Source organism: Anser brachyrhynchus (genome assembly GCF_964034855.1).
Source record: "Anser brachyrhynchus genome assembly, chromosome: 19".
Taxonomy (NCBI): domain Eukaryota; kingdom Metazoa; phylum Chordata; class Aves; order Anseriformes; family Anatidae; genus Anser; species Anser brachyrhynchus.
Window position 1 is genome coordinate 11,837,622 of NC_137712.1, and position 24,264 is coordinate 11,861,885.

General features: G+C 58.0%; 1 protein-coding gene across 25 annotated transcripts in view; it reads left to right on the forward strand.

Moving 5' to 3' along the window:
* EXD3 (exonuclease 3'-5' domain containing 3) overlaps positions 1-22,671 on the forward strand; it is a 297,777-nt gene extending 275,106 nt beyond the window's left edge. For 20 of the 25 annotated variants that reach the window (XM_080562119.1, XM_080562103.1, XM_080562112.1 and 17 more), the window contains 2 exons: positions 13,234-13,327; positions 22,117-22,671. In XM_080562119.1, the coding sequence (XP_080418245.1) occupies positions 13,234-13,327; positions 22,117-22,430 (408 nt within the window). In that variant the 3' untranslated portion in view covers positions 22,431-22,671. The remainder of the gene's footprint in view (positions 1-13,233; positions 13,328-22,116) is intronic. The other 5 variants (XM_080562106.1, XM_080562107.1, XM_080562108.1 and 2 more) reach the window with 1 other exon arrangement.
* The last annotated feature ends 1,593 nt before the right edge of the window (positions 22,672-24,264 follow it).

Genomic DNA, 24,264 nt, shown 5'->3' on the forward strand with positions numbered 1-24,264 from the left:
ACTTTTGGTTAGCCCTGAACTGGTCAGGCACTTGGGCTAGATGATCTTTGGAGGTTCCTTCCAACCAAACTATTCAACTGTATCCTGTCCTGTCCTATCCTATCCTATCCTACCCATATCCTATCCTACCCCATCCTATTCTATTCTATTCTATTCTATTCTATTCTATTCTATTCTATTCTATTCTATTCTATTCTATTCTATTCTATTCTATTCTATTCTATTCTATTCTATTCTATTCTATTCTATTCTATTCTATTCTATTCTATTCTATTCTATTCTATTCTATTCTATTCCATTCTATTCCATTCCATTCCATTCCATTCCATTCCATTCCATTCCATTCCATTCCATTCCATTCCATTCCATTCCATTCCATTCCATTCCATTCCATTCCTAAAAAGAGAAAGAATCAAAAGGACTGGATGGACTTGGCTCTGAGAGGAGAGAGCTGTCAGGAATGCTAGAAGGACTCGCAGGGCTTTGCCCCTGTAGCAGGGTTCCTGCAGCTGGGGCTGTCCCAGGCTGCACACAAGGGAGCAGCCCTGAGCTGGGTGCGAGGTGCTGGGCGCAAGGTGCAGGGTGCTGGGTGCCAGGCACTGGGTGCCATGACCTCTCCCTGGCTGGCTGCACAGCCCCAGCCGTGGGGGGAGATCCATGGCCCGGTGCTGGGGGACCAGACTGGGGGGTACCAGGTTGGAAGCAATGGAAGCAGAAGGCAAAGGCTCCATCAGGGGGTTGGTCCTTCTACCCATGGTCCTGCCTTGCTGTAAGGGGCCGTGCTCAGGGAGAGGAGCCCCAGCTTCACCACCACATGGGTTGCACACCCATGAGCGGCTCCGGGCCATGCATGCACCAAGCCTGGCAGGGTTTATTCTTTGCCTGGACCTTGTGGACGGAATCGTGCAAAACGAGATGCAAAGTGCGTGACTCCACCAGGCTGCTGGCAAGCTGCCCAAGGGGCCCCACGGTGTTGCAAATGTGGTATCTCTGCCTTAGGATCTTTATTTCATTGTTAAACTAATGGCTGGCTTTGCCTGTCGGGTGTCCGGGGCTCATCACAACACACGTCCTGTGCACTTGCACCACAGCTGATTTTTATGGGCTCCCAACCCGCAGAGCTGATCCTGAACCAGCTGCGAGGTCTGGTTCAGCGCAGGGACCCGGGGCAGCCCCAGGCCACGCAGACAGCCCTGCCTGCATCTTGAGCCGAGAACCTCTGCCTGCCCTGTGCAGTTGTCCTGTGCTGCTCCCTGCCAGATATTTGGGGAATCCAGGGCCCCATGCACTGCTCGCTGAGGGGAGCAGGCTGGAAAGGCAAGACGGCGTGCTGGGAACCCAGCTGCAGACTGAGAGGGCTTGCAAGTGTGTCAAAGCAGAAAAATGTGCTGGGAACGGCTTTGCCCTTGCTCTCTTTGGCTCCTCCTGTGTGCGCCAAACAAGGCCAAGTCCCAGGGCAGGCTGAGAGCACCGCTGCCTCATGAGGCTACTGGAGCTCAATGGGATGGGGACTGCTCAACACACGGTGCGTGGAGCACAGGCTGGGAATGGGCCCTGCATCCCCATCAGGGCTCCGAGGTGCAGGACCAGGAGGACGGACCCAGTGCGGCCGGCTGGGAGAGAGGCCTGTGGTCCTGCGGAGCAGCAGGGCTGTGGAGAACAGAAATCCTCAGGTGCAAGGAAGTGCCTGCAGTTCAGTGCAGGTCCTGATGGTGGGTTTGTTATTACAGCCATTAAGCTTCTGCTTCAAAATAGGAACCATCCAGCCCATCTGTGGTCTTGGTCAGGGGCTCCCAACCAGGCTGCAGGGGGCCGCATCCATCCCCCCCAGCTGTGTCAGAGCAGGGGACAGGCCTGGCCCGTGCTGGAGCTGCTCTGCCTGCCCTCCTGCCTGCCGGGCTGCCGAGCTGGGCTGGTAGCAAGGGTGGGCATGAGCCAGGCCGGCTGGGAGGGACAGACGGACAGGTTGCCCTAGCAGCGAGTTGCCTGCATCCTTCATCTGTGTCCCTGTAGGTTTTCATCAGCAACCACTCATCCTGCCTGCCCTGCGCCATGGGACACGGGGAGGAGGGAAGGAAGCTGCATCCCTGCTCCTTCCCCAAAGGGCCGTGTTTGCGGTGTGGTGCCCAGGCAGGTCTGTGCTGCCCCATGGGCAGGTGTAAGGAACAGCTTCCCACCCCCCGGGGACACCCGAACCCCTGCGGCACAGCAGCGCCCGCTGCCTGCCGGGGACCTGTCCAGGACCTGCTGCTGGCTGGGCTGAGCCCAGGTTTGGGGTGAGCCCAGGCCGGGGTGAGCCTGCCTTGGGGCTAATCCCATCCTCGGGGCTAATCTCAGACTGGGTGCTAATCCCAGCTGGGTTAAACCGAGAGTCTGGGCTGAGCCCTGCCAAACACGAGCTGGAGGAGTGATGTCGTGAGTTGCTCTGTCCCGCCCCGTGGGTACGAGATGGCCCGGTGAAGGACTGGGGTTTTCCCACCAACCCCGCTATTCCAGGCTGCAGACCCGGCTGGGAGCAGCCCCTCTCGCCCTCACCCGGAGCCGCACGGTGCAGGATACAGCCCCGCAGGGTCCCAGACACTGGGGCTGCGTCTCCCCGTGCTGCCTGGGCGCTGCGGGAAGGGCAGCGCAGCCCTGGCAGCCCACAGGCTCTGAAGCCTGGGTTGTTTTGCAAGCTGGGAGCGCACGGGGTTAGCCTTCCCGTCCCCTCCTCCAGCCGTTCCCAGCCTATTCTACCTTATGTGTAGGAACTGGTTTTTCTTCCTGGGCTATTGTTTCCGCTGGATTGGTTAGATTGCTCCAGGCCTTGCTCAGATTTCCTTTCTCACGCTTTTTTTTTTTTTTTTTTTTAATTCCCGTTTTCTGCTGCAGCTTCTATTCTCGCCCCAATTAAAGCAGCAGGCACTGCTGCCGGCTGGGGGAGGAAGGGGTCTCAGTCCGCTGGTGCCCATCGTGGAGGCTGTGGGCTGTGCCCTGATGCTGTCAGCGTTGTAACGCCATTCCAAAATGGTGTTCCTGTGTCAGGGAGACTGCTCCTAGGTTGAGGCACCCGGGTCCTGGCTTGGGTCCCTGCCTGGCACAGCCTGCAAGCTGAGCAAGCTCCTCAGGCTCGAGATGCTGAATGTTCCATTTTTCTGCAGCCATGTTGGCTAAATCTGTTTTGTTGCTCTTTAAACAAAAACCTACAGATCTGTCGCAGTGCTGCAGTCACAGGTCCCAGCTCCGTGCTGGTGTTCCGAGCCGTGCAGTGGGATGGCAGAGTCACAGGCGTGTGCTGAGCCAGTGACCGGGTGGGCTGTTTGGGGTGGCTGCTGTCACCCTGCTCCTGGCTCCTCGCCATGATGCTGCCACTGGTCGCTGCCCTATTACCTTTCCAGACCAAGCTCATCCCTCTGCCTTTCAACCACAGCTTCTGGGCAGGGGGTGAATCGTGGCCCTCTTGGGCCAGCGCTGTCCTGTGGAGGTGCACAGCATGGCGATGTGGCCAAGCTTGAACAGGGACACATGCATCTCACCGCTAGCACTGCTGGTGGTGGGGTGAGTGTGGGCACGAGCTGCCCTGGTGCCCCCGGGCGTTTGGGTGTGATGAGATGCCCCTGGTGTTGAGTGCCAGCCCCTGCCCCCACCATGGAAGGAGATGCCTGGGTGCCTCGGAAGATGCTGCCCTCTCCCAGGAGGTTTGGCACACTGACAGGGAAGGCAGGTAGCGAGCTGATGGTATCTGGCCAGGTGGGGAGGCAGCGCGTCCCTCGGGGGCCTCCAGATTGCACCATGGGCAGGCTTTGGTTCCCAGATAAAAATAGAAGCTGAAACGTGAGCCCAGCTTCCGCGGCCACCACCATCACCACCCAGCTCCGCCTTGGCTGCTGCACCCATCCCAGGGGCCCGTGGGAGGCAGCAGGGAGTGGGTGAGGTGGGGAGGTTGTGAGCCAGCTGGCCACAGAGGAGAGGAGCAATGGAGCACCTGCCCCAGGGTGGCCTCAGCCCCTTGCACAGGGTTGAAAACTGCTCTGGAGAAAAACAGAGACCTTTCTGGGGCATGGATTTTAGACAGACATGACTTGGAGGGCTCAGTGTGGAGTATGGAGAGAAACCCTCTGGCAATGTTATTCAGATGACCCCATGAGCCCAGCTGTGCAGAGGAGGGACAGCTGCCAGGGGAAGCCAGGACAAGCAGGAAGAAGGGTAGCTGTTGCCTTAATACATAATAAATAGAATTTCCTAAAGCTTGCCTAGCACCTGGAGAACAGGACAGAGCCTTGAGGATGGCTGCACATCCAACTGTGTGAAACGCTACCCCGGGAGGAGGGTGCAGAGACACAGCAAGGCCTCTGGTTGCAGTGTTAAGTTTTTGTGGCACCTGAATCAGGCAGAAAACAGACTCCAATAGGGCCAGTGTGCAGTCGGGTAACTAACAGCAGTGCTGTGAGTGACTGTTAGTGGTCTGAGTGGTGGTCTTGTCTGTAGAAAGAGCTTTTGTCCTTTGCATTTTCAAGGCTCTGACTTTCATTGTCAGAAAATGTATCTCCGGGACTCGCTCCTGGTGGCAAAATCAAATGCTCCTGAAGGTCTAGAGGACCTTCTTTTACTTTTAGACGGATTTCCACCTGTATTTTAGATTTCAGTTGAGATCCTTTCTAATATGAGCTGGTGGGACAGGACCCTTGCCCTGTGTCCAGAGCTCAGGCAATCTGAGAGCTTGAGTTGGGTTGCTTTTTTCCAGCACTCGCATCCACCAGCCTTGAACATCCTCAGGCCAAGAGCTGAGATCTCATATGCAACTAGACAAAACTCTGTAGCTTGGTGAGAGGAGCAGCAATTATCTGCACTGTGGAGAGCTGGGCAACTTAACCCTTCTCCTGCTATGGCACAGCCTCTCTTGGGATGGCTCAGAACCGGACCTACAGGAGGTATGCTCCTTGGATCTGATGGCTGCGGGATGCACATTTGCACACTCAGGAGGGGCTCACCCTCGCCCAGAGGTGGCTATAAAGCAGGGAATTTCATTTATGCAGGCAGAAGGCAGCATGCTGGCATAGGGCTGGAGGAACTGAGGCACCAGCGGTCGGGCAGGGCGAGGGTGGGAAGGAATGGCTTGCCTGCTGGCCCCAGGAGCTCCTGGCGTGGAGCTCACCCTGAAATAAAGGCATTGGGGATGCCGAGCAGCCTCATTATAAGGCGGTTATTACTGGTTTGGCTTTGTTATTAAACTTCTTGTAACCCCTAGGAGCCTGTCCCAGAGCAGCACCCCATTGTGCTGGATGCTGTATAAACAGGGCTTACGGCTACGGTTAAGGTTGGGTCAAGGGTGCTGCTGCAGCTCAAGCTTTTCAGAGGGGCTCAGCCCCCATCTAGTGAGGAGGAAAAATAAGCAAAGGAGACTTGAGACAGCTGAGATGCAGCTGCAAGAGATGGAGGGACCTGGGGGGGGGAGGGGGGTGTGCATATGAGTGTACACAGCATTAGTGAGGGGTTGAGCATCTTACTTTTTTTTTTTCCCCTGGGAAATTCAGCTTTGCATGTGGGTTTAGGTGCAATGTCGGGTAAGATTCTCATCACTGCAAAGGCCTTGAGGTACGGAAAAGGGCTTTTGGTGTCGCTGACGATTAGTCGCCCACAGTGCAGTGCTGACTACCCCAGGCAGTGCGATGGCGAAGCAGCAGCGGGATGGGGTTTGTGGTTAGGGACCTGCAGCTGTGAGCACGTGTGCGCAGAGAGGAGTGAGCATGTCCGATGGGTAGGCGCTGCAGCTGGCTCGGCACGGCATGGCACAGTATGGCACAGCATGGCGTGGAACAACACAGCATGGCACCCAGAGCTGCTGCCACTGCGGGGACAGCCCCTCTGATGCTCAGCCAATGCAGAGGGCACCTCAGGTCCAAAAGGAGCACACGCTTGTGTGAAGGAAGGGGTGAGCATACACAGGGAGATGTGTAGGGGGTAGGGGGATGGTTGGACCAGATGATCTTGGAAGTCTTTTCCAACCTTAATGATACTATGATTCTGATATGGCTCCTATGCCAAGGCGCCTGGGAGCTCAGGGCAGAGCTGGAGGGATCAGGGCGCTGCAGGCAAAACCCTGGCCCCATCCCTGCTGGATGCTGAGCCCACTCTCTCATCTTCCCTGTATCACCTGGGGACTTGTTTGTGCTTCTCCACTGGAGGGGAGCTTCCCTCTCCTTCTCTGGGGGAGCTGAAAGACCCCCACCATCCAGAGGCATGTCCTGCTCTCGTTGGGATGAGAGAGGGGGCTGCCCCAAAAAGGGAGACTCAACAGGGGCACCCCACTGGAGTGGTGCCTGCCAGGGCTGCGTCAGCCCTGGCCACTTTTCCTCTCCCCAGGGCTGACCTCCATTGGTGCTATCTCCCCAATCTTGTCAGCTCCGCTAATCTGCCCGTTTCAGTGCCCGTGGTTCTTGTTTTGTGCTCCCAGACAAATGAGGCCCTTCTAGCTGTCAGGTGAGCCTTTCCCAGAGCTTATGCAAATGATACTAATTAAAGGCATTCTTATCTGTTCGATTTCCCACACCTTTTGCCTCCAAGGGGGATAGAAAACTTCGTGTTTTAACTCTGTATTTCATGGCACTCAGAAGGACTGCCTAGGGAAAACATTGGGAAATGCAGCGGGTCACTCCTGATGAGAAGAGCTGGCTTATGCAAGTGTTGAAACACTTTATTATGCATGAGAAACCTTCCAGAAACAGATGACTAATAGCAAAGCGGGAGCAGAGAAAGCAGTGGGAACGCCATACCAGGCTGGCATGGGATCCCATGTCATCTTACCAGCTTAGCAGGGTTGGGCTAGGTCAGCACTTGCCTAAGAGACCTCTCAGAGTACCTGGCTGGCGATGAGGGAAGTGATGTTAATGATTCAATAAACAGAGCCCTTCCCTCTTTGTGAACCAAAATGCCCCTGTGTGATCCCAGGGACCCACCGGCAGCCCCGTGTTTCCACTGGCAGCCCGTCACTTAGCTCACAGGGCCATACCAGTACTGTTGAATGATGCTGAGGCTGCAGTCCCACGTGGCCATCATGGTTCATCTCCTGGCATGGCTCTTGCTGCTTTGCTGGCAGCTGGGGCTGCTCGGGTTTCAATGGAGGCTGAAGAAGACTGGTGCACTGAAAGCAACCGCTCCCCCAGAGCACTGGGCTCACACTCCCGCGCCAGCTCTGCTGCTTCAGTGGGTTTGCTGGCACTCAAGGCAAGGCGTTAGGCCATCTGTACCGGAGCAGGAGCAGCAACATGCACCGCTAAGATTCCCGGGTGCTGCTAATGAGGTCAATAAGAAAAGCTCTTGGCACAAAAGGGAAGGGAAGCAGCCCAGCCCACTGCTTTCTGAAGCCCCTCTGGGAGGTGCAGCTGTCCCAAGGGCCTGGATCATGCTGTGCCTGGAGGTGGCCTTTGCACCTGCAGGGGTGTGGGGAGTACCTCCAGGTCGGATTGCTGAGATTTACACACTTTATGCATGGGCCTTGGAGATGCTGCAGGTCAGAGGGGAATCCAGCCCCCAGGTTTGGGAGAGGAGGAAGAGAGTGTCTGAAGGTCAAAGCTGTGGCTGCAGCAAGAAGAAGCTGGAGACTTGTGAAAAGCATGAGAAGATACATGGATTATCTCCTGCACATGAGCAGGAGATAACAAAACCTGACTCGGAATTCCTGCTTGGAATTTGCCAGTGCTTGTTACTGATTTTCTTTTACTGTCCTTCCCACCATCTCCCTCCTTTCTGGGCCCTCCCTGCTTTGGGTCATGGGCAGGGGGTCCCAAAGAGGCAGACCTGTCTGTGTAGCAGGGCTTGGAGGCCGCACGTGAGCAACCTGTGCTGCTGAGAGCTGGCTGGGCCTGGGCAACCTGCATGCCCATTATGGCGAGTTTTCTTTTCTCAATATGTCCCTGAAAGAAACTTTACTTAAGGACTCTGGTTTCACAACCAGAATGAGAGTTGCAACCTCCATCCGGAGGAGTGGCCCTTTCACCACATGATATCCATCTCAGAGAGAGGGAAAGAAAGGAAGGGAAGAGGGTAGGCGGTGAGTAGGAAAAGAGATATCACTGCAGGTGGCTGTTGAGTAGTCCTGTGATATGGTGAGCAGAAGACGCCCAGGGAATTGTCTTGACATGAGCTGCCCCCAGTTGCCCCAGAGAGTTCACTCCGGGCACTACCAGTGTTGTCCTTTACAGCTGATGTTGATATATTGAGAATTTCCTAAGCTAGAAGCTCTCCAGGCAAAGAGAGTTGCATCTCACCGGCAAAACCAGTATTGAAAAGAGCCTTCAGCACTGGTGAGTGACACTGGCCTGGTGCCGTGTGTCAGCAGGGTGAATGGGAGAAGCCCTGCAGGCCTGGAGATTGTTTTGGGGCCAATTCTTCTGGGCAAAGCTCAGCACCAGCAGGGTAACTCTCAGAGCACTTGAGTGATGCAGCGTTCAAGGATATCAAAGGAACGAACAAGACTGGCTCCACTCCAGCCTGCACCACACCTTCCAGTTGCTGGGCACCAGCCTCTGATCTTCCAGCTGGCCTCAAGCCTGCCTCTTCAGCCAAGCTCACACTGGCTCTCAGGGTCTTTCTGGAGTCCCAGAAAGTTTGGTTCCTGTTGTCTGTTGGACCCGGGTTATCTTTGAGCTTAAGGAAAAGGTGGAGGCCCGGAGTGGGGACAGGAAGCTGAGATGGCCCAGGAGCTCCAGGCTGGAGCATCCAGTCCCTTGAGTTTGTGCGTCACTGCCAGTGAAATCCCCCCAGGGGGTGGGAGAGGCAGGGATCTTGCCCTAAACAAAAAAGCCACCGGACAACCCAGCATTGCAAAAGGCATCTCGCTGCCTTGTCCTCCTTGTCCTGTGAAGGCAGGGAGAGCTAGGGGGAGCCAGGGCAGCTCACGCTGCTGGGGCTGCGGCTGACCCAGCACAGGGATCCGTCAGCACTGACTCGCTGTGATGTCTTCTTGGTCCGGGGCCGCTGGCATCACCCCTTCTCCCCATGTCATAGTTCTTGGTAGTGGCTCTTGGTGTCAAAGCTCTTGGGGCGGGGTGGGGGGGAACTTTCTGTGGGCGCAGCAGATGCTGGGACAGCGGGGCAGGAGCTGTGGAGGTGATGGTGCCTGCACCAGGGTACAGCTCCAGTGGGCAGATGGGAGCAGGGAGAGGGGACAACAGTGACGGACCATAGTGGAGACAACCGGTTGAGCTGAGATGGAGCAGATCCACTCCTCACCCTTGACATGGACACAGCGAGCAAAGCAGAGGCAGATCGCAGCCATCCCTGCCCTCCAAAAAAGCCTGTGTTTGGCACGGAGCTGAATGGGCGGCCGAGCCATGGTGCAGCAACGGGAGCCAGGAAGTGCGTGCCCAGCTCTGCCCAGCTGGCACCAGCAGCACCAGTGCCCAGGCACCTGCACGTGCACCACACCGGGCACCCAGCACTGGCCCCGCTCGCGCTGCCTGCGACAGGGCTGATTCACACGAGGCGCTAGAAGCCGGTCTGCCGTGGGAAAGCGCACCCGCCATGGCTCCCGAGCGCCGGGATTGCTTCAGCAGGGGTGCAGCCAAGATCCGTTTCACAGCGGGCAGAGCAGATCTCGGCTGGGATTTACCAGTGACTAAGCGTGTGCTGGCAAGGGCTGCCCTAGCGTGAGAAAGCACTAGCTGCTCCTCCTCGGAGGTGTGCTCGCGGGCTGTGCCGGGACACATGGCCCCCGGGCACCCGTGGAGACAGGCACCCTCTGTGTGACAGAGCATGGGGGCTGTCAGACCCTGTGGGGACCGTGGCGGCTGCAGCCATCCAGCCCCCTTCTCCTGGGCTGAACTCGCCCCTTCGCTTCAGGTGCCCCAAGCTGTGGGGTGGAGATGCAGTGTCCCTTCCTGCTGCAGTGTCGCCCCAGCTCACACCCCAACAGCATCCTCGGGTGCTGCCAGTGCCCTGCTGTCTCACCTCCGTGAAGAGTTTTGTTTGTATGTGTGCACTGCTGCTTGGGGCAATGGCTAATCGTGCCACAATGGGTCTGGGGAGACCAAACCAAGGAGGAAAAACCCATCACAGAGGCTCTCCCCTGCTGTCCTGTGCACCAGCCACTCACAGAAACTACTCCAAACCCCCGTGTGGTGAAGCTGGGATGCAGGAACCGCACCAAGCCTAAGGCCATCACCAGCCCCTGCATGGCACCCAGTCAGCCTGGCATTATCTAGGTGGCAGACTGCCCTGCTCCCTTCATTTCTACTGTCTCATTTTGGCAAGGCATTAAAAAAAATTAACTGCAATTTTTATTACAGCTAATTGGCACTGCTGCTAAGTGGCTTATCAAGCTCTGGAGCCTGCCCTGTGCCTTGGGAAGCTGAGGGTGGTGAAGGCCCGGAGGCTTTGGAGATGGCAAGAGGCACGGAGCTTCATAGCAGAGCATCCAGGAGCCCCAAGCAAGTGTGAAATGCACGGCCACGCTAGGCAGTCAAGGTGTACATGGCTCTGAGGGGTGGATTGCACCTGGGTTGCAAGGACACCGGATTTCAGGAAAGCAGAGAAATTTGCCTGAGGTCACCCTGGGCACCTGAGGGAATGAGGGCCCCGTGCCCCGTGCCCAGCGTGCCCACATTGCAATCATAGGCTGCATGCACCAGCACCCGGCCACCCTCGCATGTCCTGGCCCCTTGCAGCCACACAAAGACTTTGGGTGGCTCTGGAGAGGCAGAACTAGTTGCTCACTTTTTCAGTGTCACCTGGGAATCCCATCACAGGGAAGGAAGCACCCCAGAGAGCAGCAGTGTATGAAAGCAGCTTCTCCTGCACTGCACTTGGTGTGGCAAGGCAACAGCAGACCTCAGGGAGCAGGGACAAGGCAATGCAGAGCAGAAGCACAGAGCAGGTGGGAGCTGCAGCCAAAACTCCTGAAGCCAGAGGCTGCAGCAGGACAGCTCCGGTGTTGAGGCAGCCCTGCAGGTCTGGCCTGTGCAGGCTGGGGACTCCTCGAGCCCCAGAGGGATGGTCCTGTCCTGCAGCATCAGCATCAGGTCAGCTCCACTGTGCAGCAGCTCTGAGGCTGTGCAGTCCCAGGGCAGCAGGTGACACTTGTTCAAGAAAAAGGACTTGGTCTGTCTCTCCCTTCTCTGCCCATCCCTGGATCCATCCATGCCCCTCTTCCCTTTTTATCTTCCATCTTTCAAGGGATGGTTCACAGGCACAGCTGAGCCAGGGCAGAGCTGGAGAAGGAAGAGGGGAGGCAGGAGGCAGAGGAATGAATGCGAGCCGTGAGTTCTCCAGCTCTGCCTAGTCCAGGCAGTCAAAGCCTAAGATCAGATCAGATGGTATCGGGCAGCCTCCACCTGTTATCATGTCACCTTCCCTCGTGTGATGTTGGCAGTGAAATTCAAAGTGACATCTGCTTTATGATCTGATAACTCAAAATGCTGATCTGGCCCCTCAGCTGAGCTTCTCTCAACTGAGGTTCTCTCAGCTGAGATCTTCTTTCTGCTTTCCTGGGGTTTCACACAGTTTCACTTCCTCTGGGTACATGGCTTTTAACGTGACAGCCCAGAGGGCGCCTGGTTTCGGCATGAAGCCGGGCAGGCTGGGGCCACATGCTGCTCCAGGACAGGGGTCCTTCGGGTGCATCAGCATCTGCTGCTCTCCCAGAGTGAGTGAGAAAAAGCAGGACTGGGGAGCAGGAGAAGGGTGCAAGCATCTGAACCACATTAGAAAAAGCAGGAGATGCCTGGTGCTTACAGTCATGAAAATGAGGGGAGTTTTGCAAAATTCGCTTTTGGGAGTGATGCAGAGGCTCCCAAGTCACTTGGGTGCTTTCGAAACAGCACCACATCCGTCTCCATGTGTCTTGGCCATGCTGCTGCTCTGCCAGGCTGGAGCAGGGGTTCAGGCTTTGAGCACCAAGCAGCATAACATGCAGGCAGGCTGGCCTGCTGCCTTCAGCCCGTCCAGGCACCCCCTCTCCTCCTCTTCTCCATCCCCAGCAGGGCCCAGGGGGCTGCAAATGCTTTCCTCTGCCAGGCAAGGAGAGTGCTGGGGCCACGCTGCTGCCGTGGAGGCAGCAGGGAAGGGGCAGAAGCTCTGCTGAGCTGAGGCCACGCAGGGCTGGGAGGACGCAGCTGGGATATGTGGCCCCCACGGCGCAGCTGCAGCGGGGCCGTGCCTGCCTCAGGCTCTGCCTTCAAGGACCAGAGCCTGGCATCTTTTCGTAGCCCAGGCTGGAGACTGAGTGTTGGTTTAGCAGGTGCTGCGGAGGCTGCAGGTAGAAATCCCTCCTCCTGCTGCGGGGCAGAGCTGCCGGGACATCGTGGCGAGCTCATTTTCAAACAAATCACCCTTACTGAGGCAGTGTGTGGGAAGCAGGGGCATCTTTGCACCTCCCCGTGACCCTAGCGCTGTTCCAGCCAACACACCACAAACACGCAGAGCTGCCGAGGGCCCGCGCCGGTGCCCGCTCAGGCGGTGGAAAGTTTTTCTGGTTTCAACAGGCTTTGGAGCAAACCCCCAGGCAGGGAACTTGTTCTGGTTGGTGAAGTTATGCACCTGTCTCACTGCTTTCCTTGCGTGCAGCATGCCCAAAATGCTCCGCAAGCAAAAAACAGCCCCTTAAAACAAATAGCAAACAAAAGGTGTTGCAGCACATCCCAGCAATCATCCCGCTGGTTTCCACTGCCTTAAAATGCTCTCAGGGAGGGTAAGGGGAGGCCGAGCACATCTGGCTGCCAGCTGTACCCCAAGCTCTGCCCGAGAAGCCTGGTGGGGACAACCCTGGCCGGATGGTTGGAGCCTCCCAAGGTAAACCAGGAGTCGGGCGGCACATGGGCCTGGCTGCGGCCACAGCCCAGGTGGGCGAAGAGGGCAAGCTGAGACCTCGACACATCTCGGGGTCCGCAGCCATCCTTCAAAGCTTTAGTGAGATGCGAGAGAACAAGTTATGAACCCGCAGCCCAGCCTTTGGGTGTCTGCTTGATGTTTCAAGGCAAACCTCAGTTTCTGGTGTTTTCAGGCATCATGTAGGACAGGGGTGGCTTTGCCCTGCTTAAAGATACGGAACCTCTGGGATGGAGGATTTGTGGCTTGTACACCCCAAAGCTTTTGTCCACTTCCATTGTGCCACCCCCACTCAGTGGGACAGGCTGTGCCTCAGTTTCCCCATGCACGTGAGTGGGGGAGCCCAGTGATGGGGCTGTGTGCTGGAGGCACTTTCCTGGGCTGTAGATGTCCCGGCCACCATCTCACCACCTCCCCTCCCTCTTTTCCCAGGTGTGCAACTGCAACAAGTACCTGAAGGTCCCAAAGGAGAGGATGAGGCAGCTGGTGGAGGGCAGCAAGCGCTCAGCGGGGGACGGCGGCACAAGTACGAGTGCGGGCAGCGGGGGCTGGGTGGGGCAGTCAGAGACCAGGGTCCTGCAGCCGGCCCAGGGCTGCGCACACCCACCCGGACTGGGTCCCTCCAATAGGGAACGGGGACCCCGGCACCAGGCTGCGGCCAGGTACAGATGTGGACCTGCTGAGCTCTCCCAGGCTCCTCCTTGGCCATGCTCGTGCACGTCCGAGCACAGACATTGCCCCCCGGCAGCCCCTGCAGAAGAGTTGCATTGCCCGGCAGGAGCACGGCTGGGTTTTGCATGGGAAGGTGTGGGGTGGGTGAGATGCCAGTGGTGGCTCAAGTGTTGGCCTGAGGCCATCGCTGCCTGACTTGGGAAACACGGCTGGGGCTGCAAAATGCCTCCACGCTGTTAGTGGTTGCTGATGTGCAACACAGTGCCTTTCTCACCTTCACAGAAGCTGTTAAACTAGGTCAGGCTGCAGGCAGAATGAGTTCAGTGCTGCTGCTGGCATGGGGAGTGTGGTTTGGTGGCATGATGCATGCTTGGGAAAAGTGTGCTCACCCCACTGCACCCCTCGAGCCTGGCTCTGCTGCCAACCCTTGCACTGCCCGGCAGCGTGCCTCGGTTTTCCCATCTTCTCAAGCTGGGCAAGGCACGGGCCGCTGTGTGCTCCTGGGCGGCTGCAGCTTTGCCAGGGGCAACACACGTGGCTCGGAGGATGAGGGACGTGGCGACTTTTCGCATGGCGCCAGCAGCCTGGGAGCGCTGCACTACCCGAAAGGCCAGGGCATCCTCTCCATGGTTTCTCTGGTGAGGGCACTCGCTGTTTGTGTGTACCCAGGGACCAGCCAGGCCTGTTCAGCCAGTTCTGGAGCATGGGAAATAGCAATGCCGTGGTTTGCATTCAGCCGTGTGAGCGTTTTCCCCATCCCCCTTCAGGAGGGACTGATGGCACTGGGGGGGGGGGGCTCACACAGCGTCTCTGCTCCTCCACACCACCTCTGTGGGCCCCCCCTTCACTGCTCCAGCCTTTACACCATGTCTGCAAGACCCCCCCCACCCCCCTGGGCCATGCAGCCTCTCATGGTTCCCCTGCTGCAGAGGGATGGGGTCAGCAGGGACCCCGTGCTGCTGCACCAGGCAGGAGCACCGTGCCAGGCATAACCACGCCAAGGAGAATCCTTCACCACCGAGCAGTCAGTGGCAAAGAAAACACCACAGCGTCCTTGGGGGGTTGCTCTTTTGCTGCACTGGAGATGCAAAACAAAAGCTGATTCACCTGGGCTGTGTCTGTGCCCGGGAGCAGCCAGGTGGGCACAAAGTGTGGATCTCACCGAGCCTAGAGCGGGGACCCCACAGAACTGCCAGGGGGTTCCCTGTGTCTTGCCACACTGGGATTTCTGTTTCTGTTCAGACTCTGCTTGGGGGCTGCTGGACTGAGAGCATCAGCTTGAACTGAAGTAGGCTGTCCCCGGAATGGCCCACTTTGTATCAAGTTTTGTGGAAGAGAAGCAGAGAAAGGATGTGATGATGATGTGCCACAGTCAGGCAGGTGGTGGGGACAGTGGCAGCAGTGGGACAGGCCAGACAGCAAGAGTTCACGAGAAAAATAACAATCGTTTTCCAATCTCCATTGCATTTTCCATCTGGTGGGAGTGGGTGAAGGGGAACTGCTCTGCCCATGGCTGGCCCAGTGCACCCCCAGGCTCAGCTCTGGCCTGGGCCTCATCAGCTCAGATTTATCCCCCGGGACTGTGGGCAGATGCTTGTCCAGCACCCCAAGCCTTGGCAAGAAACCTTGCACCTAGGTTGTAGGGAACCTTCTCCCTGACACAGCCATATTTTCCCTGCATAAGAGCTTTGATGGAAGTGCTGGAAACTGTTTCAAGCCCAGACAGCTTTGCCCAGTGATGCCTTTTTCCCAATGGGGTGCCCAGAATGGCATTTTTTTCTGGGGGGGGGGACGGGGAGACGGGACAGGCTGTGTGCCTGGAGCAGGCTGAGGATGGGTGAGCAAGAGGTGACGGTGCTATAGGTCCCCACGTGGCACAGGCAAGATGTGATGTGGCTGGAGGCTGTTGGCAGCATGCGGGCTCCTGAATGACCCAGGTGGATGGGATGTGTCCCAGGCTCTCGTCCAGCCAAGGGAAGCTTCTTGCTTAGTCAGTGTGGTATAACTGGCTGGCACGGCGCCCCGGCACTTGGGGATACTCTGCCAGATGAAATCTGGTCCCTGGGAAAGGCAAGGATGTAGCCCTCTAGAGCAGGTTAGGATTTGACAAACAGAATAGGCTTCTTTCGTCATAAAATTGCCCCATTCCATCTGAAATATTCTGTAAAACACAAAAACAACCATTACTGCTTTGCTTGGAGCTGTGCTGCTAACTAGGTGTGCCAGTCTCCTCGGGTGCTTGTGTGCTGCCACGTGTCACTGCTGCATGAGGGAAGAGCTGATAGCAACTGGATGCTCTACCAGGAAAAATCGCATAATGAGCCAACCCCGCAGCATTGTCTTTGTACAGCCTCTGGCCAATTTCTGCTTAAAAACCCTCTCCAACTCACCCACATGCAGATTGGAGCAGTCTGACCCCACCAGCCCTTGCTGCCTTGGGAAGCCCTTGCTCCTGCTGCACGCCATGCTGGTTGCTGGACGTGTCCTCACTGCCACTCCAGGCTGGAGAGAAGCGGAGGAGCAGTGGAGGGGGTTTGGACACCCTGAAGCAACATCCTGGAGAGCCAAAAGCATGGCAGGGCTGGTACTCAACACCTGCACCACCCCTCCTTCTCCTCAAGCCATGAAACCTGCAGGTGCAGGAGGATATGTGCAGCCCTATGTGCTGCTGGAGGAGCAGCCGTGAAGTGCCCCCGCAGTGGGGCAGGATGGCATGGGGTTGGTGGGGCTCCAAGCAGATGGGCTGGGGCGTCTGCTTTGTCCCTCCCACCCTGGAGCCATAACTCAGGGTTTCCTCCCCAGCCCTCAGCTCCAGCGGGGGCTGTGTGGGGTGTGCAGGCAGGCAGAGGAAGAGCTGCATGACTGCAGCGAGCAGGGAAGGAGCACAGCAGCTTCCAGCCGGGGCTGAGCCAGCACAGTGCCGCACCTGGATGTCAGTGGGCATGGACTGGCCAGATCCCTTTCCTCAGCCTGGTGCTCCGATGCACCGCAGGACACTTTGTGTCTAAAACCTTGAGGATGGATTTGCTTTTTTTATGCTCTGCTTCCCTGATCTGCAACATTTGGCTTTGCATCAGGCCAGTCTGACTGGCACGTGGGAAGGCATGCAGTCCCCGTGCTGTGCTGTCCCACAACGGCTCTCACACTCGTGGAGAATCCCATGCATCCCTGCTGCCTCGTCCATAGCACCAAAACTGGCGTGTGGGGGCGGCCAACACACCTTGCATGTGTCCAGCTGCTCTGCAGTTTTGGGCAGGGAAGGACACCAGTCTTTAAGGGCCTGCACCCATGGGCTGGGGGGCTTCCCAGCTCAGACCAAGCAACCAGGAGCTCATCCCCCACCGTGCAGTGGGGTGCTGGAGTCTTCCTCGCTTCTACCTACAGATGGGGCAGGGATGGGGCTGCAGAGCTGCCACACAGGGTTGGGAGCAGAGGCTGCGGTGGGGACATATGCTGGGGCCACGCAAAGCTTTGCTCCTGCCTGGCCACCAGCTTTGGAGTGCAGAACTGGTGGGGTTTGTTCCCATGGTGGCATGCAGAGATTACAGCAACTGAAGGTGCCCCTTGCCTTGAGCTCATCCTCCCGCCACCGCCCTGGGAACGTCTCAAGAACATGGCCAGGCCTCTGCAGCCCAGGTTGCACAATCCCAAGTCCTTTGTCCTTTGCTTATCTGACTTAGTGAGGAGGAAAAGATAACCAGGCATCTTCAGCGCCCTGCAATCGAGTGTGTTTCTCAGGCTCGTAACTCCTCTTATCAGGTTCAATCTCTTACCACGGCGAGGTTTCCCATGCACCTTTGTACTCCAAGAATGCTCCCAGGTCTGCTTTCAGACTTGTGCAAAGTCTTTACAGCGTGCGCTTTCTCCAAAACACCTAATCCTTAATTGCCTAATTATGGACGAGTCTCCCGTGTGTGTGCACGATGACAGCTGGGTGCGGCTGTGGGGCTGTGGGAAGGGTTCAGCTTGCACAAGCACTGCCGGAGCCCCAAGTCTCTTGGGCTGGGGCAGGAGGCTGTGGTGAGGGGTCTGCCTGGGTGACACAAAAGGACCCAGGCTGGAAACAGGTCCTGGGGGCAGGATACAGTGTAGGAACAAGCAGCCGGGGGGGAAGGGGAGAGGGCATTACCCACTGGTGCTCTGGGCACACCAGGTTATGGGGGGGCATTACGCATTGGTGCTCTAACACTCAAGCCCTGAGGGTTCCCAGGGCACCCACACAGGGGGACAGGTTGTTTGCAGCCAAACCAGGGCTACGTGGTCTGAGAAAGGGGAATGGGCACAGCTTCACACTGGGTTTGATCCTGCTCCATCCCAGCTTCCCAGGCCCTGCTGTGCCTCCGTCTTGCAGTGGGGGGAAGAGGGGGTGTCTCAGTGCAGACTAGGCTTCAGGGACTGCGGGGCACCAGTGCCACTGTCATGGTGGCCTTGGAATACAACCCCACAGCCCTGGGGGCCTCTCTGTTTGGGGGTGTGCACGTGCCCCACTTCGTGCCCCCATCCCTCCCAGTGGATTCAGAGTCCCTGGGCTGTGGGCAGGACCTCTCAGCAGGGCACGCAGCCCTTTTCTTGGGACTCTGGAACAAGACCACCCCACCTCCGCTGCAGCACCTGAGCCTGAGGCCACAGGGCCCCTGCATGCTGTTCCCAACCTGGGGCAAACCCCTGGCTCCGCATCCCCCTGGATGAAGCTGCCACTGGTTTTAGGGCACCAGCACCCACGCTGTGCCCCAAGGCACAAGACATGGCCTTGCAGTGGGTCTGACGGAGGGGGGTCTCTCACAGGCCGGTGGGCTCATGCCACCACCTCCATCCTGGGGCCCTGGAGCCCATGGCAGTGGCTGGGGCAGGAGACAGGGTTCCTGCAGGGGCGATGAGCAGGTCTCTGGGCTGCAGGGAGCTGGCTCCCACTGCTGAGGGCGGCCTTGCTCAGCCAGGTGGAACTGATGCAGAAATAAGCAGAACTGGGGTCCTGCAGCATCCTCGCTCCCCCAAGCACAGCCATGTTCTCTGGGAGGATTTCTCAGGTGAGGTGTTGTTGTGGGGAGGCTACAGCTGTGCTTTGTGTTACTGTTATTGGGTCATAAAGTCACAGAACCATAGAAAATCCCAAGTTGGAAGGAACCCACAAGGATCATCAAGTCCAACCCCTGGCTCCACACAGGACCACCCAAAAAAATCAGACAATGTGTCTGAATGTTGTCCAAATACTTCTTGAACTTTGTAAGGCTCAGTGCCGTGCCCATGCCCCTGGGCAGCCTGTACAGTGCCCAACCACCTCTGGGTGCAGAACCTCTCCCTAACACCCACCCTGACCCTCCCTTGTCCCAGCTCCATGCCATCCCCTCGGGTCCTGTTGCTGTCCCCAGAGAGCAGAGCTCAGCGCCTGCCCCTTCCGCTCCCCTCGTGAGGGAGCTGCAGGCCGCCATGAGGCCTCCCCTCGGCCTGCTCTGCTCGGGGCTGAACAAACCGAGGGCCCTCAGCTGCTCCTCGCACACCTTCCCCTCCAGACCCTTCACCATCCCTGTAGCCCCCCTTGGAGGCTCTCTAAGAGGCTGGTGTCCTTCTTCTCTTGTGGCACCCCAAGCTGCACACAGTGCCCGAGGTGAAGCCGCAGCTGCACAGAGCAGAGCGAGACAAGCTCTGTCCCCCCGGCCGGCCATGCTGCGCCTCAGGGAGGGCACCAACTCCCATGCCTCAGCATGGCAGGCAGGCAGGAGCCAGAGCAAGCCTAATGGGGCAGAAGGCAGCTCGCGGGGAGGGCAGGCAGGGCTCTGCAGGATGGTGGGATGCCTGCTCAGTGCTGAGCAGGGCCCCCGGGGTTGGGGACGGGGACAGGGACGATGTTCCGTAGCACCGACACTTTGTGGGTGCTCAGCCCTGTCCCCAGGGTGTGGGAGCTGCACATCTCTGGCCCCTGAGCTACGCACAGAGCCCGCCTGGCTCTGTCATCCCTGGGTGAGCAGGGCAAGAGGGGGAGAGGTGAGCGAGAGGCAAAAGAGCTTTTTATTTTCAAGATGTTTTATAATGGGATTATTAGTTCCCAAGAGGTGTTTCTAATTGATTTGGTAAGGAATTGCTTTCATTTCTCCTCCACAGAGTTGCAGTGGGAATCTAGCCTTGGTGCAAACTGTCACAGATTTCATGAAACCGTAGATCCGACCCCCCCCCCCAGCATGTTGGAAGGACACATCCGTCCCCCTGGCCGCACGCACCCCCCACGTGCCATTTGCTCCATCTCTGACGGACTCAGCCCCTGCTTGGGGCTTGGGGTACAGTGTCGGGGTGAGCCGCAGTGTGGCCCCACTGGAGCCACATTGCAGGGGGAGAAAGAGCTCCTTCCTTCCAAAAATGTCCCTTTTTCCCAGGAAAACTTTTTTTTTTCCAAGGATCTGCCCTTTTCACATCATGTTTTTCCTGGTGGACGCTGCCTGGCCAGCACCCTGCGCCTGGTGCCCAGCGGCCCTTTCACTGCGGTGAGGGGAGCACAGGCATCTTCAAAAGCCCTGCAAAGAATTTGGTGGGAGGGGGAGAGGGGGTTTTACAAGCTCCCATTCAAAAATGGTTACTTTGAAGTGATGTAGCTTTTTCAACCCTTTGAAGCACTACAATTAGGAGGGGGCTGGTGCAGGCGTAAGGCAAAGCACTGGATGACTATCACGGCCTCTCTCTTTCCTGGGCTTTTAAGGGATGAACTTTTCCTCCCTGCCTGCCTCTTTCTCACAAGCCACCTACCAGGGGGGTGAGACTGGGGTGTCTGGGGAGCCGGAGGTCTAGCAGGGAAGGAGGGGTCTCTGATTTGCTTCGCCCGCTGGCAAGAGCCGGGGAGATGCTGCTGCAGGCAGCAGCAGGGTGGATGGATGGAGCATGCCCAAAGGGAGTGCAGATTGACAAGGGCATTGAGGCTGACTGTGCCCTCACGCTGGTGGGGCTGAGATGCTGCAAGTTGGGAGGGGACATCCATGGTGTGGGAAGGTTTTCATGCAGCATCAGTGCTGGCTGCCGTCACTATCACTGCGATTATGGTTGGATCCATCCCATTGGGGTCCTGGAGGCCAATACAGTTTTGGTTCTTAAGAACAGAACAGGCACCATGAATAGAACAGACAAAAAGAGTATATTTTTGTCTGCATGTTATGAACTGGGACTGAAGGAAAGCAAGTGCCTAGCCCACGGTTATCCAGGGCGACTGGTCCACCTGCTTGGGGCACATCCCATGGCTCGGCCTTCCCAGAGAGCCGGTCCCTGTGTGGCCCGGCTGAGGGCTCCCGTGCCATCAGGACACATGGGCTAGGGGGAGGCAGGGATGGGATGAGAACTGGGCTCCCTCCCCAGCCTCCCACTGGTGGACTCCGTCTTGGAGAAGCCCCCAGGAATGGGGATCCCCCCACACACACACTGTCCTCACTCCAGGCAACTCGAGGATCTTAGAACAGCCAGATGTTTCACCAGATGTGAAAATTTGTAGAAAATGAGAAACTGGTTTTTTTTGGCTTTTTGTATCTTCAGGGAGAACTGTATAGGGTGGCTCTGATGGGACAGGGTGGCCATTAGAGGGTAGCCCTTTAGCCTTGCTTTCTCCCACCAAAATTCCTGGTGGGCTGGGATGCAGGGACAAGCCAGCCAGGACCACTGGTGCCCCCTCCAGCGTGGCTGGCCCCCAACAAAGTCATCTCTGATCCTCAAAAGGGGCAGGTTGGAAGCCCCAGAGATGCGGCTGGAGAGCTGCAAGATGCCTTTTGTTGTCTTAATTGATGCTGGGCAGGACGAATCCCCCCTGCCAAAATGAGTCATCCCAGAGCAGTGAGTGCAGCCCGCCCCGTGTCCCCGGCTGCCAGGCATCCTGATGGATGGGAGTCAGCTCAGCCCTCGCTTCCGCCGCCCGGATCCAGTGACCTGCCATGCCCCGGCTGCGGGGACGCGAGCGGTGAGAGCCTTCACCCAGCTGCCAAAAACGCTGTGGGTTTTGCGGCACTTTGGTTGCGATGGCAGCAATCCACCGGCTCGGCAGGAACACAGTCAGGGCATGCAGGGACAGCACATGGGACACGTCCCCACACAGTGCCCCGCGGTGACCCTGCCCAGGGGGGCCGGGGTAGTGCAGTGGAAGGGGATGTCACACGTACCCCAGTGCCCAATGCATCCAGGCAGAGCAGGAGAGCTTACGGGGGTCATGAGCAGCGCTGGCAGCTGTTAATGGTGTGTTTTTAACCATAACAGCAGTAAGGGCCTCTTTGCCATTTGCATGCCCAGCAATGCGGCTGCCTCATGGGGGGACAGCCCGTCTCAGAGAGCAGCATTGCCTGACATGCGTCAGGGAGGCAAAACCACTGCACCCTGTACAGCTACACAGTCATTGGTGCGGTTCCCCAGCCTGGAATAGCTCCCACACCAGGGCTGGTCCCCAGCAGCAGCAGGACATGGTGGAGGAGCTGCTGGGAACAGGAGGCTGCACTGGTGCCATGCTCAGGGCAGGCAGTCTGGTGCTGGTGATCACCTCCCGAATTCGTGGGGTTCTCTTCCCCAGGGTACAGCCCTGAGGGGGTAGCAGCTCCTCGGTGAGGGTTGTTCCCGTGTCTGAGCACAGACCTCTCTCGTCACACTGGCGGATGGTTGTTTATCTGCTGTCTCCTGTCTCTGCAGGTTGCTCCACACCGTGCGAGGAGAAGTCCAGCCGGACCTGCGATGCTGCCCAGCCCACTGAGACCGCACAGGGCGAGTGGCCAGAGGGAACAGATCCATGTGGGGCAGCTGTGGGGCTGGAGGAGGGCACGACCCTGCAGGTCGCTGCCATCCCCCCTGGGGTGCTGGACAAAGCTGAGCTCACTGACTTCTACTGCTGCACCCGCTGTGGGAAGGTGTTCTGGGAAGGGTCCCATTTTGGACGTGTTGTCTCACAGTTTAAGGATGTTCTTGTTATCACGGGGGATGAGCAGAGCATCTACAAGCTGAGCTGAGGGGGACATGGGGCACAGGACAGCTTGGCAGTGGAACAGGGACCATGGGGATGCACTCCCCAGATACCCTGAGCAGGTTTGCATGGAGTAGGCTTTGGTTTGGGGGGTGAGGCTGGAAGGTGGGCTCACATTTTGGGGTCCACGGTGGAGGGGGCTGTCATATTTGCAGTGACCAAGTGATGGTTTTGGTGGTTTGCAACATGGACTCCATGACAGCATTAAATCAGAAGCATCTGGGGAAGGGATGTTCTGCTTTATTTCTGCCTCCCTCCAGGCTGGGCATGGCAAGAGGGTGGCTGAGCTCTCCAAAATGCCACCTGGGTGCTGCTGACCCTGTGGCACCCATTGGTCCCCAACACCCTTACGCCAGTGAGGTGTGTCCCCATCCAGCTGAGCCCCATGCGGCTCTCCATGGGGAGGTCAATGGGGGGGGTCCAGGAGCCTGCTCTGTGCCTCCCTGCCAGGTGCTGGGAGCCAGGAGCAGCATCCCTGACAGCAGCGCATTGAGAAAGCTTCTCCGGTGCCCAGCACGCTCCCAGGCTGTGGGACTCATTCCGCATGGCTCTGCATGATGCCACCATCTGTCCCCAGCCTCCCTCTTGCCCTGGCCCCATCACCCGGGGCTCTCCAAGCTGTTCCACGGACACACTGGGTGGGCACAGGCTGGGGGTGCTGAGCAATGCTGGGCAGCCACCAAAAACCCCTGTGGGTACACCAAGATGCCCTCTGGCACCTGCATCACCCTGCACCCCAGCAGAGCAGGATGGCTCCGGAGGGAGCTCCTGTGGGTGCCAAGACACCTGGCCAGCTCTGTCAGCCCCGGGCAGCTCCATCAAGTAGCCCCGGTGCCCAGGGCTCTCTGTGACATGCACAGGAGAGGCAGTGCAGCCTGTGGTCCCTCCATCACCAGGAGCCGGGGCTGCCAGCGGGACCACCCGGTGTCCGAGGAGGCTGCAGGGGTCAGCGGAGGGGACAGGCTCCCAGGTCGCAGCAGCAGTGGGGTGAGGAGCCCTGACAGCTTGGTCCTGCAACTCTGGGTGCTGCTGGCTGGCGTCTCCCGGCCCATGGACAGGCTAAGTGCACTCCACCCAGTAACAGAGGAGCATTTGCAACATTCCTCCCCTAATCCCGGTTAACTACCAGGCACTGATGTTATTGCTAACAGGGCCCGAGGGGCTCTTGGTTTAAGTGTGACATTTACAGACCGGTGAAATGCCTGCCCAGGCAGCTTACTCTGAAATGTTGACTTGCTTTCCCTCTCTGAGTGCTCGTGGCCATGCGGTGGGGAGGGCTCCTTCTCCGCAGGGACATTTCACCCAGCGCTTCTTGATCCCCACCTGAGCCCTGTGGCAAAGGGGCCCAAGGCAGCTCCCTCTTGCCTCACGAAAAACACTTCTTCCACTTCATTCACCCCTCTTTCCATGAGCTCCTGCTGTGACATTAGCACAGGCGCCCATCATGCCTTCTTGGCAGTCCCTGCTGCACAGCTGGAGCCGGATGTGCCACCCCAGTGAGCTCCTGCCACCACAGCTCAGCATCGGCATCAGGGGCTTCCCCCGGCTGCTGACATTTCCATTCCCGTCCCCTTTGCATTGCCATGACGCAGCTGTTTTGCCCCAGTCCCAATCAGAAGACAGCAGAGGGGAGTGGGGCTGCCACGGTGCTGCCCACCAGGGCTCCCTGACCAAACCCATCCCGTTTTAGCAAAAGCTCCCCTCCCAGCGACCCCATCGCCTCCTTCCCTGACGCGTGCCGCTCTGCAGCTGCTGGTGGCTCCTCCTGTACCGCACCAGGCAGGCCGGCTGCTGGACGCCGGCACAAGCGACCCTCCCCA